Source organism: Vidua macroura, chromosome 13, assembly GCF_024509145.1.
Source record: "Vidua macroura isolate BioBank_ID:100142 chromosome 13, ASM2450914v1, whole genome shotgun sequence".
NCBI lineage: Eukaryota > Metazoa > Chordata > Aves > Passeriformes > Viduidae > Vidua > Vidua macroura.
The window spans coordinates 18123881-18141069 of NC_071583.1; the positions used below are offsets into that span (position 1 = coordinate 18123881).

Below are 17189 nucleotides of genomic sequence, written 5' to 3' on the forward strand. Positions count from 1 at the left end.
CCACGTGCTCTCTGTGAAAGCAGAACAGCAATCTTATACCTCAACATGAATTTTTCAAGCTTATATGAACATTTTGAATAAATATTAGGTGCTTTAAACTCAATTTTGCTACTTAAGTGTATTAATATGATGTATTTTATTAATATTTCTTATTTTCTCCTTATCTGTGAGGTCAATACTGGGTCACTTTACACTGCAATAAGGACACATAATCTAAATATAGAGTCAAGAAGTTTGTGTCTTTTTCCCCTATAAATACATAAAGTTTCTTTCTGTAAATCCATGTAAGTCTTTCTATAATTTCTAGAAAACCATAACAGCAGAAAAAGAAATTAAAAACCCAATTGTTTTTCCGTAAGTATATAAGAAAACATTAGACAGACTCAAACCAATGGAGATGCAGGTTTCCTTTATTTTTTTCCTATTAAAAGGAACACCTCTAAAACAGTTTGGAAGCAAGAACATCACATAATTCAAGTAAATGTTTCCTGACAGCTGGGTCATCTTGTAAAGGGCAGAGGTTGCATTTTTAAAATCTTGCTTTTCATATTTAAAAAAAAAAAAAAATCTGCTCAGAAATCTTGCTTTTGTAAGAAGCAGGTAGTTTCCTGCTAGAGTTTATTCCTAGGAAAAGAACATTTTGCATTCATTTGTGTAGCACTTTTATCCCATCTCCTTTCTGTGGAGTGTAAAATGCAGAGGCAAAATTTTGGGAAATTCTGCTGGTCGGAATGATTTCTCACCTGGGCCAGGGGATCCCCTGGGGTTTTCTAGAGGCCACATTGAATCTCAACAATTAACAACTGAAAAATCAGCTCAGAATTTCCTCCATCCCTCTCAAAGACTTCAGGTTTTGATGAGGTCTGGCAATTAATTCCTCTACTCCTAAAATTCCTTCCTCCCTTCAAACCCCTCTGCTCCACCTGAATTTATCATTGTCAGATGAAAGGAACAGAAAAGAAAATTAAATGCATTTAAAATTTTGTTGTTTTCATTGGCTTGTGGAGGATTGTCTCAGGATTTTGAGTCATAAACATAATTTTTTTATTCAGTGTGGAAGCTTGTCAGCTTTAGGGACGCTTTCCAAGAGCTTGATCTAAGTTCAATCTGTTTCCTTCAGATTTTCTTTCATTGTTACAAACAATGTTTTCAGCTGGAATAAAATTTTTCAGCTGAAAAGTGAAATATTTTATTTGATTGTGCTTAATCTACAAGGTATCTACAGGTAATTCCTTTTATGTTAATGATAATATTTTGTATTACTTGCATGCTCTGTGGTACCATTTATGTCAACATGGAGATCAGTTCTGACAAGACAAACACAAAATTAACTTCACTGCTCAAATCAAGGAATATATTTATTTTTCACCTGATTTTGCTTAATCAATTATTTTTTCTTTTTTTAACTGAAGGGTCTTGGAAACATTACTCTGCAGCAGCTCTTTGTAATTTTGTACAAGCTGGGCTAAATTTAACCATCTGAAAAAGAAATAAAATCAGTGTTTGACTGTGGCTAGACCAGGCCATGTTTCTTCTGTGAGAAACAGAAGAGGAGGTTTGCTGTTAAAAAACCAGAATATTCATCATATTTAATTCGAAGTCATATCTAATGAAAAGAGGAGAGTGAATTCTGGTGTTACATCTGCTGAAATAGAATTACTTGCACTAGGAAACCATTTAAAACAATCAAGACAAGGCGAATCTGCTGATTTGGAAAAGGAATTTAAAAGCCCAACACAGCCCAGTTGAGATGATTAAGGTGAAAGAGAGCAAAATTCATTAGTCCTCCCCAAAACCCCCATTCTGCTGCAGGAGGAAGTTGCAGGGTTGGTTTCTGGGTTGCATTTGAGGCTGGTAATGAGCAGCTGAAGGTACTGAACTTAAAAAAAGTTTCTTAATTTCTTCCTTGAGTGCTGTGAGAGTGGTTTTAGTGAGGTTCTTGTGCTGAAGGTTCGGGCGGGCCAGCAGTGGAAGGGGAGCCCTGCCAGGGCAGCCCCCGCCCTTGGGAGCAGCCTTTGCCTTAGAAACTCAGTGTAAACTACAGAGAACTTGGCTAAAAACTCCCTTCATTTTCATTTTCTTCCTCTCTGTTCAGGCTCATCTTTCCTCCTTTGACTTTTGGTAGTTTTGTTATTGTTCACATGCAAGAGTAATTACTCAGCTGGTGAATGGATTATGATGCTCCAGTTTGTAATTTAAATACAGTAATCAACCTGGTTGTAAATTCTCTCTGGGGAGAGGTGATGAATAAACCAAATTCAACTTCAGTCAGAGGTGGAAGTGAAGTTGCTGAACCCCCTGGTACCTGGGTAAGGTGGAGGATGATGTCAAATTCCTGCCTGGTCCCATTCTTCATGGAAAATGGGGACAATTCTTCCCAGGTCCCTCAGGAGAGGAGGCTCTGCTGGCCAGGCTGGGTTCTCCTCTCTCCCACCAGCTGGGATTTCTCTGGATTGTGACTCTGGAATGTGCCCTTGGCTGTCCAGTATTTCTCCCAGGTGCACTTTCAGTAAGAAGGAGAGCTGTGTCACTTTCCTTTGGTGAATATTATCTATTTAAATTTTAATTGCATCCAACTTTGAAATAAATAATTAGCAGATGTATATAAATTAATTCAGAATTAACAATTCAGAACAGAGTGGTTCTCTTAATACCGTTTTGCTTTTGGCAGCAATAATGTACTTGCAATTCTAGAAGCATCCCACTGCATTTCTCTGTAGGGAAGACTGATGAATTAATATTAGAATTGTTTTTACTCAGTGTTCCTTAATACATTCATTATCAAATTGAAATGCTGATAAACTCAGTTGACCCCAGTATTTTTTAACAAGTATTCCCTATATGTGTGTTTAGTTGAGAACATTTAGAAATTGTGTTGAAAATTGTTTAAAAAAATTTTGTTAAAATGGTTTAATTTAATCTGGCAGGGTGTTAATGTGAATTTAATGCCATTGCTTTGCATTATTTAGTGTCATTCATTGTTTTAGTCCTTTCTGTCACCTTCAGTATTATTCTTATTCTTCAGTATTATTCTTATTCTTATCCTGCAGGTTTTGGTGGCTCAGGTGAAGCTCTGAGTCCTCTATCACAGAACAGAATTTCTCCTTCCATTTGTTTAGTCCGGGTTCATCAAGGATGGGTTGCTCAGTAGAAAATTTAAAAGGACTAAGATTTATGTCAATTTATTTCCTTTCTCTTTTCCACAGGGAAAAAAAAATATTTTTTATTATCTGTCCTTTTCCTCCACTCTGCCACGTTTCATCAGCAGGCAGTGCTTGGAAAAGCAGCTCCATCCCCTCCCCTTTGTCGTGTCACAAATTCCATTTCTTGTGGTCCACCCAACCTTCCCTAAACTGATCCTTTACCTCTGCAGGGTGTGGTACTGCAACAGGAGGAGCTGAGGATGAGGGGGAGGCCGAAGCTGGCTGGATTGAAGGTGCTGCCATCCTCCTGTCTGTCATCTGTGTTGTCCTGGTCACTGCCTTCAACGACTGGAGCAAGGAGAAGCAGTTCCGGGGGCTGCAGAGCCGCATCGAGCAGGAGCAGAAGTTCACCGTGGTGCGAGGGGGACAGGTCATCCAGATCCCCGTGGCAGAGATCGTGGTTGGGGACATTGCACAGGTCAAGTACGGTGAGTGCACGGCCTCTGGAAACTTGGGGTGCTCTGCTGGCCCTTCCCAGCAGGATGGAGACGCTTCACTGGCAGGGTTATGGCAGGTTTGTGTGGCAGAAAAGTCAGCGTTGGCCATGCTGAGGTGACACCTGAGCTGTCAGGGCAAAAGGAGAACCAAATAAAGACCTGCTGTAAAACTGCACCAGGAAATCAGTTTAATTGGTGTAAACTTCTTTCACTGATCATGACAAGGACTGGTCAGTTTTCTAGTTCCTCCCAGTTTTCTGTATTTGTTCTTCCAGTTTTCTTGTCCTTCCAGTTTTCTGTATTTGTTCATACCAATACAGAAATTTATAAGTTCTCTGTCATGGAGGATTACATTATTCAGATTTATTTATTTTTATTTCTGTCCAGTTAGGGGCAAGAGGAAGTGTTTTTAAATGTTGTGTGGAAGGGAACTGGGCCTCTGTGATTGCCTCATGAGTTGCTTCAGACCCAGAGTGATCCCCCAGATCAGGTGCCTGATAATTCCATGCCACAGGGAAAGCCCTGTGCTCCAGCGGAGTGAAAGACTCCTGCAGGAACTCTGTGTGCTCTGGAGCGAGTTGTTCATTCCAGCAATATCCCTCTTCCATCAGCCAGCACATTTCTCCTGGACTTACCTAAGGGCTCCCTGAGGGGGGGAGGGCAAAGGGCAGCTCAGCTGTTAATTAGCTGCTGTTAATTCCTATGCAGTCTGATGGAGAAACCTCCAGGTGATGTGAGGAGCACTTCCCTGCCAAACACCCATCATGGAGATGTCCATTGTGTGTTCAGTGTGATACATTTGGATTCTGGGATGGCGTGAAGCAGATCACGTTTGCAATAAAAGGCCTTTCCTTGCTGGATTGCAGTACTGTGGCTCATGTGGACAGAATCAGGAGTAATTCCTTCCCTTCTCTTTCACTGCACCTTTTAATGCAATTAATTGTGATTTTAATAACAAAACTCATCCTGTAATTGTAAAAGCAATCTCATGGAGCTTTTCCATTGCCACGTTCTGACCACAGGGGACCTTCTACCTGCTGATGGGATATTTATTCAAGGAAATGATCTCAAAATCGATGAGAGCTCCTTGACTGGAGAGTCCGACCAGGTCCGCAAATCCGTGGACAAGGACCCGATGCTGCTGTCAGGTAAAACCTGCCCATCCCCTCTGCCTGCCTGCCCTGCCCTCTCCAGCTGGGCAGAGCCAAGGCTGGGCTCTGCTGGGTGCCTGTTTTCCTGGGAAAGCTGCTCTGGGAGCGTAGGAGCCAATGGCATTTTTGGAGGGTATTTTTATCCACCTTTGTCGTCCAATTCAGAGAAGATTCCCTCAGAACAAAACACAGGGCTACAAGTAGCAAGTTCTTAATTAAAAGGTATTTGGAAATAGTGGCACATCTTAAAGGAGGCTCTGATAAATTTCTGAGGAAGGTTTCAGTGCTTTTCCTTTCTAACTGAACCAACCAAGTCTCTGCTGGCTTTTAAAGATCTTTTCTGATCTTTAGGTTTGAATGGAATTTATTTCTGGGGGGGGGGGGGGGGTGTTTGACCTAATTTGTGTATTTGTGATATCTTGCTGAAACTGTTTTCTTGCAGAAGATAAACTTGATTAGTGACAATATTTCTTTTAAAAAGAGAATCTGATGGTGATGGATGTGCTGCCTGAGGTTTGTGCTTAAGCATTAATTCTTGGTTGAGAATAATGCACAACAGGGTTTATTTTGGTTATGTGGTGATATCCCCCTCAATATAGCTTTATAAAGTGTAGCAAATCTCTCTCAATACTGTCAGAAAGGCCTTGCATAGTTTTTTACATTTATTTTAGCTCTCTGTAACCTTTCCTGCCTCTTTTCAGGCACCCATGTCATGGAAGGCTCTGGGCGGATGCTGGTGACTGCTGTGGGGGTGAATTCTCAGACTGGCATCATCTTCACTCTGCTGGGAGCTGGGGGAGAAGAGGAGGAGAAGAAAGACAAGAAAGGTAAATCTCCCAACACCAGGATGCTCCAGAGAAGCTCCTGGGCTTTGTGCAGCCAGAGCTCTCCTCTGCTTTTGACAAATAAATGTGATTTTTCAAACTGCCTTTTTTTTTTTTTTTTTTATGACACATTTTTTATCATCACATGTCACACAGAAAAACAGCAGAAGCTGTTAACCAATAAATCCATTGGATAACAAGATGTTTTTCCAGTGTGAAGCTGCAGGCTCCCAGTCCATACTGAAATGCAAGGGAATAGCTGGGCATGCTCCAGTTGCTGTGGCTTCTCTACATGAATCCATGCTCACCTACAGTTTGCTAAGGTTTTGTGCTTTTCTATCAATTCAATTCTTTTTCCCCAGGGAAAAAAACCTTGGCTATGGAAATAGCACCTGTGTTGGAGTTTCAGGACTAAAATAAAGATAAGCTGTGGCTCTTTGCTAGCCTGGTTGTTTAATGTCAGTGACTGACTTGAGAGGCATTTTAATTTCCTCAGGTGTAAAGGTCGAGCTAAGAATAGTAAAAGCCAAGAATGTAGCAGTAAATGTTAGCAGACAGTTTTACTTTCATGTCCTGCATCAGTTAATGAAATCAAGAAGCCTCTTTGGGCTTTTCACCTTATTACAGTGTGATGTCATAAGCATTTGCTAATTTATGGGCTGCACACTAAGCAGAAACATGATTTAATGTCTGTCCTTGCCAGTTTTTCTTCACCCAGTCTTGTAAGTTGTTCTGCTTCCACAATTTCATTCCAAGTCTGTCCTAAGAATAGTTGTCTTTCAGACATGATTAAGGGCCAATTAATACAGGTTTTTCAGACATTTCTGCTCTTTCTAGTGTTTTTCACTATTAATTAAAAAAAAAAAAAAACCACAGTTAAAGCTTTACTGAACATTTTATTTGCTATCTGTCAGGCAATACGATTCCACCTTTTTTTTTCTTTCCATCTTTTTATATGAAGTTGCAGATAGGAAGGCCAAATTCAAATGGTTTTTAAGACCTACAATTTCCATTTCTGAGTATGTTCAACAAGTGTCTGCCTTTGACTCCCTGCTGCTTTGAGGAAACCTCGTTTTACTAAATGAAATGTTTACCATTTCATTTCTGCACAGAAATGCACAATAGCTGCCAGGCATGGGGGCTCCAGGAGAATTAAAATGAGGAAAGACTGAAACTTCACAAAGCAAAACTCTTTCATGCCAGACTAGTTTTGAGCAGCACCTTGGAGTTTGCTTTTGCTGTCGTTCAGAGCCTTTGTGTGGTCTGGAGGAGAGGAGGAGCAGCTTCACCCCTGTGTGATGTGAGAGCTCCCTGGGCTGGGTTTAACTGGGCTGGCCTCCCTAGGCTGGGCTCAGGACACTGGTGGCTCTCTCAGGTTTCACAGGGAAGAGCCTGGGAAGGCAGGAAAAGAGAAATCAGGGGGTTTCCCCCACATTGTGGCTGTAACTTAGCCAGAGATTCTTACAGAGGTGTGTTAGAATTTGGATGCAGACACAGAATTTAATTGAACATGGCTCTGTAGAAACAGCTAGAATATAAAGAATCCATAATATAGAGAATTCCTCCACATTTTCTGATGCAGCTTTGTGCTTGTGCCTGGGCAGAGCTGGTGGCAGATGGAGGCACCAACTCAAATGAAAAACCTCTGGTACATAAACCTGCAGTTCTGAGAAATCCTGCCCCTTTCAGTCCGTGTGGGTGTGTGCTTTTATTGTTCATTAACACTTTAAAAATCATCATGCAGGTGTGAATCAGGAGGAGGAGCAGCAGCTTCCAGGTAGAGTAAGAACTGTACCCCATCCAATGGTGCAAATCAGGGGGGAACTGCTGATTGAAACAATCATCTTTGAATCAGTCAAGTTGAAATTAAAAAAAAATGATTTCAAATCAACAAGATTGCTGGTGCCAAATCTTTTAGTGTGCAGGCATTGTTGGTGTTACAAATCTTCCCGTTCAGCTGGAATAATCAGCTGTTCTCCAGAAGTAAATTGCAAAGTATTTAATGTGGAATACTTGATTTGCTGTTAGCAGCTCACGCTGTGCTGGTTGGGGTGGGGATCCAAACGGAATAAAGAGCGAGCACGAGTCAACAAAACAGTTTAAGTCGTTGCCACCACAGTAATCAAATTTGCAATTGAAATTTTCCTGAATGCAGTTGCACAGGGTGTGTTTTTAAATCCTGGGAGCTGTTTATTTTCTTCTCCCAATTTGCCATTTGTAAATAAAATCAGCCCATTCTTCTGCAGTACCAACCCAGTACAGCACAAAATAATCCCTGTGGGGCAAGGACTGGAGCAGTTGGAGAGTCTCAGTCAGGATTCATGGGAGGACTTGGTTCTGTTGTGAGCAATTAACCACCAGAAAAAAAACCAAAATAAATTTCATCTATTTTTTGCAGAGACTAATTTTATTGAACTTTACTATAAAAAAACATAGTAAAATGATAAAACCTTCTTTAAGCTTTTCACCTTCCTGTGAGGAAAGAGTTCTTGTCCAATTTTCTCTAATATGTGAATAATAACTGAAAAGAAGAAGAGGTTTTCTTTTCTGATTCTTCCTTCATGTCATCACAAACCAGGAAATGTCTCATGTCTGTTATCTGGGTTTAAAATAACCCCTTATTCTCCTCAAGACTATATTTGCTTTTCCCACATAAAATATAGGAAAACTCCATGTTTCTCCTCAGATCAATGTGCATTTTACCTGGGTGATGGCAGGGCATGGATTGAGCCCTGTTAGACTGGGATGCACCAGTGGTGATAAATCATACTGTGCAAAATTATTTAAAACATAAAATATTTACCACTGTACTATGTAGAAGTATGTACAGATATAGATATAATATATTTTTAAATGCAAATTTTAAAACTACCTATGCACTGTGTAAATTAACAGCAAAGGAAACATTTCAGCCACTTAAAAAAATGCATAAATTACATTAAAGTACAAAAAAAATTAGACATAAAAGGACTAAAGCAATGCACACAGGACTCTGTACAGTCTGTTCTCACCAACTCCTTTAACTTTGCTAAATGTGTTTCATATTTATTTATCTTTTATTGTTGTTATTATTATTATTGTTATTATTATTGTTATTATTATTTGAGCTTTCAGCTTACTTTGTGACACCTTCCCAATGCCACATTGCTTTGGAAATTTGTGTTAATTAATTTCAAACTTTGATTTTGGGAGCAAACAAAGCCACGAAGGCTTTTCGCTCTGTCACGTGCATTTGTTCGCGTTGCTGTTATTATTTATTTATTATTTGCCGTTTTGTTTTTATGTTTTTCTGTTTTTTTGTTTTTTTTTTTTTATCCATTATTGCTCAGTAGATTCTTCCCATCCCTCCTCCCACCCTCCTCCAGCCACAGATGGTGCAGCAGGTGCAAATGCCACTGATAATGCAAATGCCAGCTTAGTCAATGGTACGTCACAACCCCCGGCTTGTCTGATTTGATGGATTTCTCTCCTGACTGTGTCAAATTCCCTCTCCCCTCGCTGACCTGCACAGATGTTGTGTGTGTGTGACTGCACTCTGAGAGATCCTGCTCCACATGCTCTGCAGGAGCTTGGCAGAGGGGCCACAGGGATGCTGCAGCTTCATTCAGCCTGGCAGAGGCAGAGCTTGGAATCATGACCTGTTTGCCATTCAAACTGCAGTTAAAAGAAGCAGTTATGTCAGGCCACTTTCAAAACTTTTGGGCAGATTTGCCTGAGGTTTTATTATAAAGTTTCATTATTCAGCACAGATCTGGGGAGGAGCACCATGAGAAAGGGATTCTCTCTGCTTCTCCTCTTTTTCACTCCTAATTCCTCACACAGTTCTGAGAGAGGGCTGGGATCAGAGATCTGCCTCCATTTCAACCAACACTGTGTTAGGAACAACTTCTGCTATTTTCAGCATCTGTTTCAGAAGGGACCAAGAAGTTTTGTGGCTATTTGTGTGAGCCCTCAGTGACTTTCTCCCGAGCCTGCCTGTGTAAACTAAACCCAAACCAAGCCATTCCTGCAGCCAGTTTTGACTGTCCCAGTACAGATTCACGACCCGGCTTGTTAGCACGCAGATATTTCAGTGTCTCTCCTAATAGTCAAATTCCAGTGTTAAATTGGATCGAATGGGTCAATATTAGTGTAGGCATCAGCTGTATTTTGCTGCTAATCAGATACATGAGCCTTTATTTGCCAAGCAACCTTTCCTTCTTGTGCAGAGCCAAAAATACCGAGTAAAGTCATTCTACTTTTCATCATGGTGAAAGAAGTCTTTTGCCATGCAGGTTGCATTTCACATGTGAAATGAGAGTTTCTGACAGCAATATCAAGTGCTAAACAAGGAACAGGATTTACTGCTGTAGGATCTTATTTAAAACAGTGACACAGGAAATCGTTAAGCCTATTTTCAAATAATTTAAAAGAAACATATAACCAGATTTAAAACCCATTCTGGAAAACTAGGATTTACAATCCCTACATCTCCTTGCGTGGCAGGGACCTCCATCATCCTGATTCCAGATTCCCTAGAGACCAAGAAGCAGGGAATGAATTGTGTTTTACTCTCCACGGCTGTGAGGGTGCTGAGCTCCTGACACAGAGCAGCTGTGGCTGCCCCTGGATCCCTGGAAGTGTCCAAGGTCAGGTTGGACAGGGCTGGAGCAGCCTGGGACAGTGGAAGGTGTCCCTGCCATGGCAGGGGTGACAGGGCTTTAGGGTTAGTTCCAACCCAAACCATTCTGTGATGAATCTGTGATAAATCCAGCATGGTGAGTGTAAAACAAACTCCCCTGCAGTCCTGGATGCTCAGCACTCCTGCTTGTCCCTGCCAGCTGCAGAGAGAGTTGGGAGCAGAGTTCAGCCCCTCCTTGCTGGTGCTCAGCAGGTGCAGAACGAGCCCTGGGCTCTGCTCAGAGCTGGGGCTGCCTGGTAAATCCCTGTTGTGTTTGGGCTTAATGAGGAAATTGAGTTCCAGGGGATATTAGATCAGTGTCGGAATTAGGGATGTGATTTTCCATCATCCTCTCTCCAGTCAGGAGCAGCAGTTACTGCCCATGTTTATCCTGGAGCTGAGAGATACAAGCTCAGGGCTTTGCAGTGTGCAGGGAATTTTTTGTGCAGTTAAGGATGTTTTGGATTTTAGCTCCTCTGAGACGAAGCAGTTCAATTATTCTGCTGGTCTTTGATCAACAAGGGCAGGAGAGGCTTTCCAGAGTTCAGCTGCTCAGAGAACTCAGGGCAAACATAGGTCTGAGTGCTTTGGAATGACCTGGGAAATGGGCAATGCCAGATTTCTGATAATTTCTCAGTTAGCACTGCTGACTATGATGAGTTAAATACTAAAAATGTAGATAAGGATTGGAGGGGAGAAAGGAAGGAGAGGATAAGTTACAAGGCAAGGACCCCAAATTCATCTACATATTCCTCTGCTCTGGATGAAATAAATATTTTTTTAAAGTCTGAAAATTCTTCCTGAGGTGTGACTAGAAACAAGAATTTTACCTAAAGCAATACCTTTGTGTAGAAAATACCTTAAAATAAGAATTAATAATTGTATATTGGAATAAGTAGCAAGCTCAGGAAATGTTATTGCTTGAAAAATCAACCAATTACATTTCAGATAAAATATTTTCATTCTTAATTGTCAATAAACAATTGACATAAAAGAAAGAGTTTGTTGTCAGCCTGTGAGCCTGTAGAGATGAATTAATTTACTTTGTGACCCAGCCTGTGTATTATGTGCTGTACCAAAGGAACTCATATAAATCCTTATAAATGTTGAATTTTAGGAGTTCAGATCAAAATAGAGAATTGTTGCTGATCTCATTGTCAGAACTGTGGACAATACATTCAGTTTTTGAAAGGTTGCAAGTTAAGGCCATAAACAGAGCAGAAAATTTTGCAGAAATGTAGTAATTCAGGAAAACTCATCTCATTCCAAAGTATTATATTTAGTAAAGGTAACTTTAAAAAATGAAAATCAGGGAAGCAGCAATCATTGTTTACCCCAAATTTGATTTCCTTCTAGTAGCTCAAATTACCCCAAATTTGATTTCCTTCCAGTAGAGCACTGCCACCTTCCTAAGTCAGGATTTCCAGGGTGGGTTGTTGGGCTATTTTTAGCATTTGTAAGCTGGAGAATTTGCTACTTAAATGTGTGTTCAGAAAATATAGAAAAGGTATAGAAATGGCTTACCAGAGTCAGAGAAATCTCTGCTGGAATATTTTACATCTACAGCTAATCCCAGCGTAGGTACTGAGCTACTTCTGCTCCTGCAAAGCAATTTGCAGTTTGAGCTCATTTTTAAATACTATTTTTCTATTTTTAATGCATTTTAAAATTTATATTTTAATATATTTCTGAATTGTAAGGGAAGTTATTTATTGAATGCATAGAAGAATTACCTAAAACTTCCTGTTTAACACAGTGGTTCCCTCTCAGCACTTGGAATACAATTCCATTATTTTCTTTGGTTGATTCCAAGCACTTTTTCCAATTTAGAAATAATTTCCAAATGAGGAAAATAATTTCCAAAATAGTGATAGGAATTTGTTGTTCTGTGACATTGTCCTCAAGGGCTGCAGCAGGTAAAGGGGAGGCTTTTCTTAGAAATTTTGCTTGGTGAAGTCCATGACTTTTATAGTAAGAATTTTGTCAGTAAAGGTGTCACGAGTCCTTTCCAAAACACAGGAATTGTAGTGAGGCAAAATCATGTGAAAAATATTTATATTTAAATTCAGAACTTTCAAATCAGCTGCAGAATGCAGATGTTATAAATGCTATTCTAAACTTTCTGATTTTTCATCCTTGCTTATAAAAGTGATAAAAAACTCAGATGGATTTCTCCAGCCCAAACAACATTTATTTTATTTATTACTCCAAACAGAAGAAAATATTTTCTGAATTATGTAAAAAAAATATTGTATTCTTAAAGAATTATTTCACATGATGCTATCAAGATATTAATAAATACTCCTCCTTTTGTCAATTCTAAATAATGCACCAAGGGGAGAAGGATGGGGGAGTATTTGGAGCTGGAAGGAGGAAGGATCTCTCAGCAGTGGTGATTCTTTCACCTTTCTTTCTGCCTTCATTTCCCTGTTCATATTTCATATCAAAGTGCAGCCTTAAAATTATTTGGCACAGGAGGATATAAATAGTTTACAGCTTCCTTTTCTTCATCTTGATTACCCAAATTACCTTCTCTTTGTTATTCTAAATAACTGAACTGTAACTCCCTCTGATGACTTCCCTCACTCAATAACCTGAATGCAATAGATTAAGAATATTAACAATGTATTTTTAAAATACCTGAGTTTAAACTGTTGTTAATGATTGTATATTTTGTGTACTGCTATTTTCAGGCAGCCAGTCAATTGTTGGTGTAATTTATTATGATAATTATGCTTTTAAATAGCAAATATATGTCCTAAAAGTACATCTTTTAATTTACAAAAAGAAAAAAAAAAAAGAAACTCTGTGATGTGTTTGCCAATTGGGAGAGCCATGTTTGGGTTTTGTTGGTGATTTTTATCTTTTTGAAAGTTGAAAATTGTTCAATTTTTTTGCCACTCCAAGGTTAGGAATTGCACTCTGCAAAAGGATCTCCAGAGCAGGAAATGGAGCAGACTGCCTGCTCTAAATTACTGCCTTCCAGTTCTTTGGGAAGGCTTTATGCTCCAGCCAGAAATCCCAATCTCCAGAGATATTTTGTGTCTTCCAATAACTTTATTAAAAGCCCTTCTAAGAAAAACAGCCACCAGGCAGGTACTGAGTCCAACTGTGCCCCAGAGGCCAAGGTTTTATAGGGAGTTTCACTGTGAAAATGAGCTTGGTTTTGCTCAGCTTCATGGATTCCTCTCTTGTGTAAAGTGTAAAGCTCTGGAAGGTGGATTCTGGATTTTTAAAAGTCCTGTTATTGCCAGGGTGGGAATAGAATTAGAAATACAGACAAGCAGCTGATGGTCAGTGCTTCATTCACCTGAGCTCTGAGATGATTTTAGGTCATGAGATGTCCTTTCCCTGGCTCTGCTTCTGGGCTTTGCAATTTCCCACTGTGGCACTGGGACCTATTTTTGACAAAACCAAGACTGATTTGGTCACTTTTGCTCTCCCACTTAGTGCAAAGAGCAACATGCAAGAGACACATCTTAGCTTTTCCATTTTGTTATGATTTATTCACAGCAGAGTGAAAAAAATAATCCACATAGGAGTCAGAAGAACAAGATGTACCTGCTGGCACATTTTTTAATAAATTCTGATGGTACATTTCTTCTTAGAATGTGTCAACAATCCTGTAATGGAGTTTTAACTTAATTTCCCTTAGCATCATTTTTTATTGTGCATTTTACATAACTACCAAAAGACACTGTCATCCATTCTGAGATAATATTTCTTGTAGTCTTTTCCATAAATTCATATAATTACTGTGAAAGTTTCATAAGGGATCCCACCAATAAATTTTGAATACATTTGACAATATTTAGCTGTTATTCTGAGCACCAAAATTTTGTATGTGATTTGTACATTTTGCCATTTTTATTTCATACACACTTTCCAATGACATTTCCACTTTAAAAAGGCACAAAGGAGTAAGGAATTCACTGTGGTAAAACTGTTTGTGGATAAAATGTCAAGCTGGACACTAAAGAGTCACTTGGTAAATCTATGTTCAGGATAAATCTGAATTTAGGTCACCTGGCACTTGTATTTCCAGAAGAAATTTGCTAATTAGTACAACCAAGTGAGGAAGACATAATTTAAAAATCCTATCTGGTTTACATTTTTTAGTTATTTAGACTTATTAACACCGTTGTTTCTATTTTTTCTCAGTTTAGTAACATGATTAATTTAATTCTGGAATACATTAAAAAAGCCATACTCTATATTGGTGTGTGCCAGAATTTTTAATCCCAGCCCTCTGAAACATCAGCTCAGGAATATTATTCCAATTGCTCTTTCCACCAGATCCACTTTATTCGTTTCCCCCTCTGAATTTATGCAGATTCCTCAAAAATACATGCTGATATTCAGCATTTAAGGTGTTCCAACCCTGAGCTTGGCTGGAATTCCTTGGGCATGCCAGGCTGGGTTGGCCCCTCTGTGAGTGCAGGTGTGAGGGCAGGGGATGGTGCCCAGGTGCCCGTGGTGTGCTCATGGCTTTTGTCTCCCATTGATATAAATCCCCATTTTCGTGTTCTGTCTTGGCTGAAGGTTGTTTACTGTCTGTTGTCTGTTGGAATTTTTCATCATTTAGGCAAGATGCAGGATGGGAATATGGAGAACAACCAGAACAAAGGTAATCTTCTTTGCTATTCAGGAGGTTGTGGATTGTATTGATAGCATGTAGTTCAACCCTGTCCAAGTACAGTGAGAACCTGTGGTCTGTGCCTGTGTGTGAAACTGGCCCTAATTGTTCATGCAGAATGTCCAAACAAACCCCAAACAACCAACCCCAACCAAAGAGATTGTAACTTCCACAAGCTGCAGAGGTTTACGAGAGGAGTATTTTAAAGGAACCATTTATAGGTGTTGCTTTCATTTCACAAAGCTCATTTGAATTAATTTTTTTCCTGTGCAAGTTGTGTATCCTACATATTGTTAGTGATTTTCCAGCCCAGTTTTTTTATGTCTCATCATCTCTGGTGTCTGATGGCATTGTCTGGACATCTCTTCATTTGCAGGGAAAAGGCAAAGCAATAAGAAAAGGAAACTTTAAAGCCAAGGTGTTATCTAGCAGTGTAAAAGCCTTTTATAAGGATTAACAACAGGAAGATTCAGAGTCTTAGGAGTTTCTTATTTAATATACAATGTCAGGAAGAAATTGGAATCAATATTTTGCTTTCTCTGAAGCAAAGTCATGGTTCCCTTTTTATTTTAAGACACAGCTATCATGAGCTCTTTGGGTTATACCAAATAAAAATGATAATTTTCTCTTCTCAGATAATATTGAACATTGCAAAAATGATGGCTCAGAAACTGGATAGAGAAACTCAGTGGTTCATGGTACAAAAGTACCAAATAAAATGCTATTAAATAATAAGCATTCAGGCTAGGTAGATAAATTAGATTTCCAGGTCAAACAAGCACAGTCTTGTACAATCTCTTCACGAAAGCAAAGCTGTTTCATCTCATCCTATTTTATTTATTGTGCTCAGTACAAACCAGACACATGCACATATATCCGCTGCAATGTCGTTGCCTTTCAGAAACATGTAAAAAAAATAAAGTTTCCTTCTGCTGGCATTCTGTCAGGAAAGGAGGGATCAGCCCTGAAACTGTGTGTGGGTTTTGTGGGGGAATGGTGGTGCCACCACCATCAGACCCGAGGGCTGAGTTCCTTGGTCACGGAATGCTGAGGAAACTTTATAACTGAGGGAGTTTCTGCAATGGTGGATGGCAGCGTGTGGTCCCCTGGTCACTGAGGTGCCCCTGCAGCCCAGAGAGGTGACACCTGGGCCACCTGCGCAGCCACATGGCCTCCAAAACGTTTGCTTTGGAAATAGGATTATGAGGGGGCATTGCATTCCAAGAGGCATCCCAAAATCCCGAGGAATATGGATCTGTCAGAGCACCTGAGCTCTGCTGTTCCAGGAATCCTGCAGTGCTGGTGCTGTCACCGGCCAAGTCACGTGCAAGACATTCAGTGACATATATGTGTATGGCCCAGAGCATCACGGGTGGGGGTAAAAATGAGGGCTAAACCCAATCAGTGCTTTCCAGCCCAAATCCCCAGGTGTCCTGAGGGATGTGCTGGCACAGCTGTGTCCTGCAGAGCCCCACTGGGGTCTCCAGGGAGCCAAGGGTGTCCCTGGCAGAGGTTGTCCCAGGCAGCCCCTGTGATGCTGGCTGGGTTCAGAGAGGATGAACCCGGAGAAAAGGAAGGGGTAAAGCTCTGGAGTAACAGTTTTGTTCTGCATTGTCAGCCAAGCAGCAGGACGGGGCTGCTGCCATGGAGATGCAGCCGCTGAAGAGTGCAGAAGGGGGAGAGGGAGACGACAAGGACAAGAAGAAGTCCAACATGCACAAGAAAGAAAAATCCGTCCTGCAGGGAAAGCTGACCAAGCTGGCAGTGCAGATTGGCAAAGCAGGTATGGCTGGGTGACACCAAACCCCTCTGGGTCACAGGAGGCAAAGAGCTGGAAAGCAAATGGTTCTGAAAAGGGACAGGCCCTATTCTACTGCAGGATTTGGAAATGGGTCATCACAAAGCTGTTCTAAGGAGACTATGTGGTGCTGAAGATCTTTTATTCTCCTAAAAATCAGCTTTGACTGTCAAGGAGCCTTGGGCAACTTGGATTGTAATGAATATTTGAATCAAAATGAAATGCAGCTTTTCTCAGAGTTAATATTCCCAAGTGCAGTAATTGCGTATTTAATTTCCTCTCCCCTCAGAACTTGGGAGTGCACAGTTTCAGAATCTCTAATACCATCTCAAAATATCACTCACACAGTGATATTTCCCTCTCATGGATTCTGAAATCATTCTGTTCTCCCCAAATATCCACATTCCTGCCTTGTCCCCAAACACGACACATCTTTCAGCTCCTGTATCCAGAACCATCTGGCCCCTGGTGTTGGAAGCA

At 40.3% G+C, this 17189-nt stretch overlaps 1 protein-coding gene across 5 annotated transcripts in view; it reads left to right on the forward strand.

Moving 5' to 3' along the window:
- Positions 1–17189, forward strand: part of ATP2B2 (ATPase plasma membrane Ca2+ transporting 2) — a 399188-nt gene that overhangs the window by 304069 nt on the left and 77930 nt on the right. For 3 of the 5 annotated variants that reach the window (XM_053989799.1, XM_053989800.1, XM_053989797.1), the window contains exons 6-11: positions 3374–3631; positions 4663–4788; positions 5493–5618; positions 8948–9040; positions 14861–14902; positions 16530–16694. In XM_053989799.1, coding sequence (XP_053845774.1) covers positions 3374–3631; positions 4663–4788; positions 5493–5618; positions 8948–9040; positions 14861–14902; positions 16530–16694 — 810 coding nt within the window. The remainder of the gene's footprint in view (positions 1–3373; positions 3632–4662; positions 4789–5492; positions 5619–8947; positions 9041–14860; positions 14903–16529; positions 16695–17189) is intronic. The other 2 variants (XM_053989798.1, XM_053989801.1) reach the window with 2 other exon arrangements.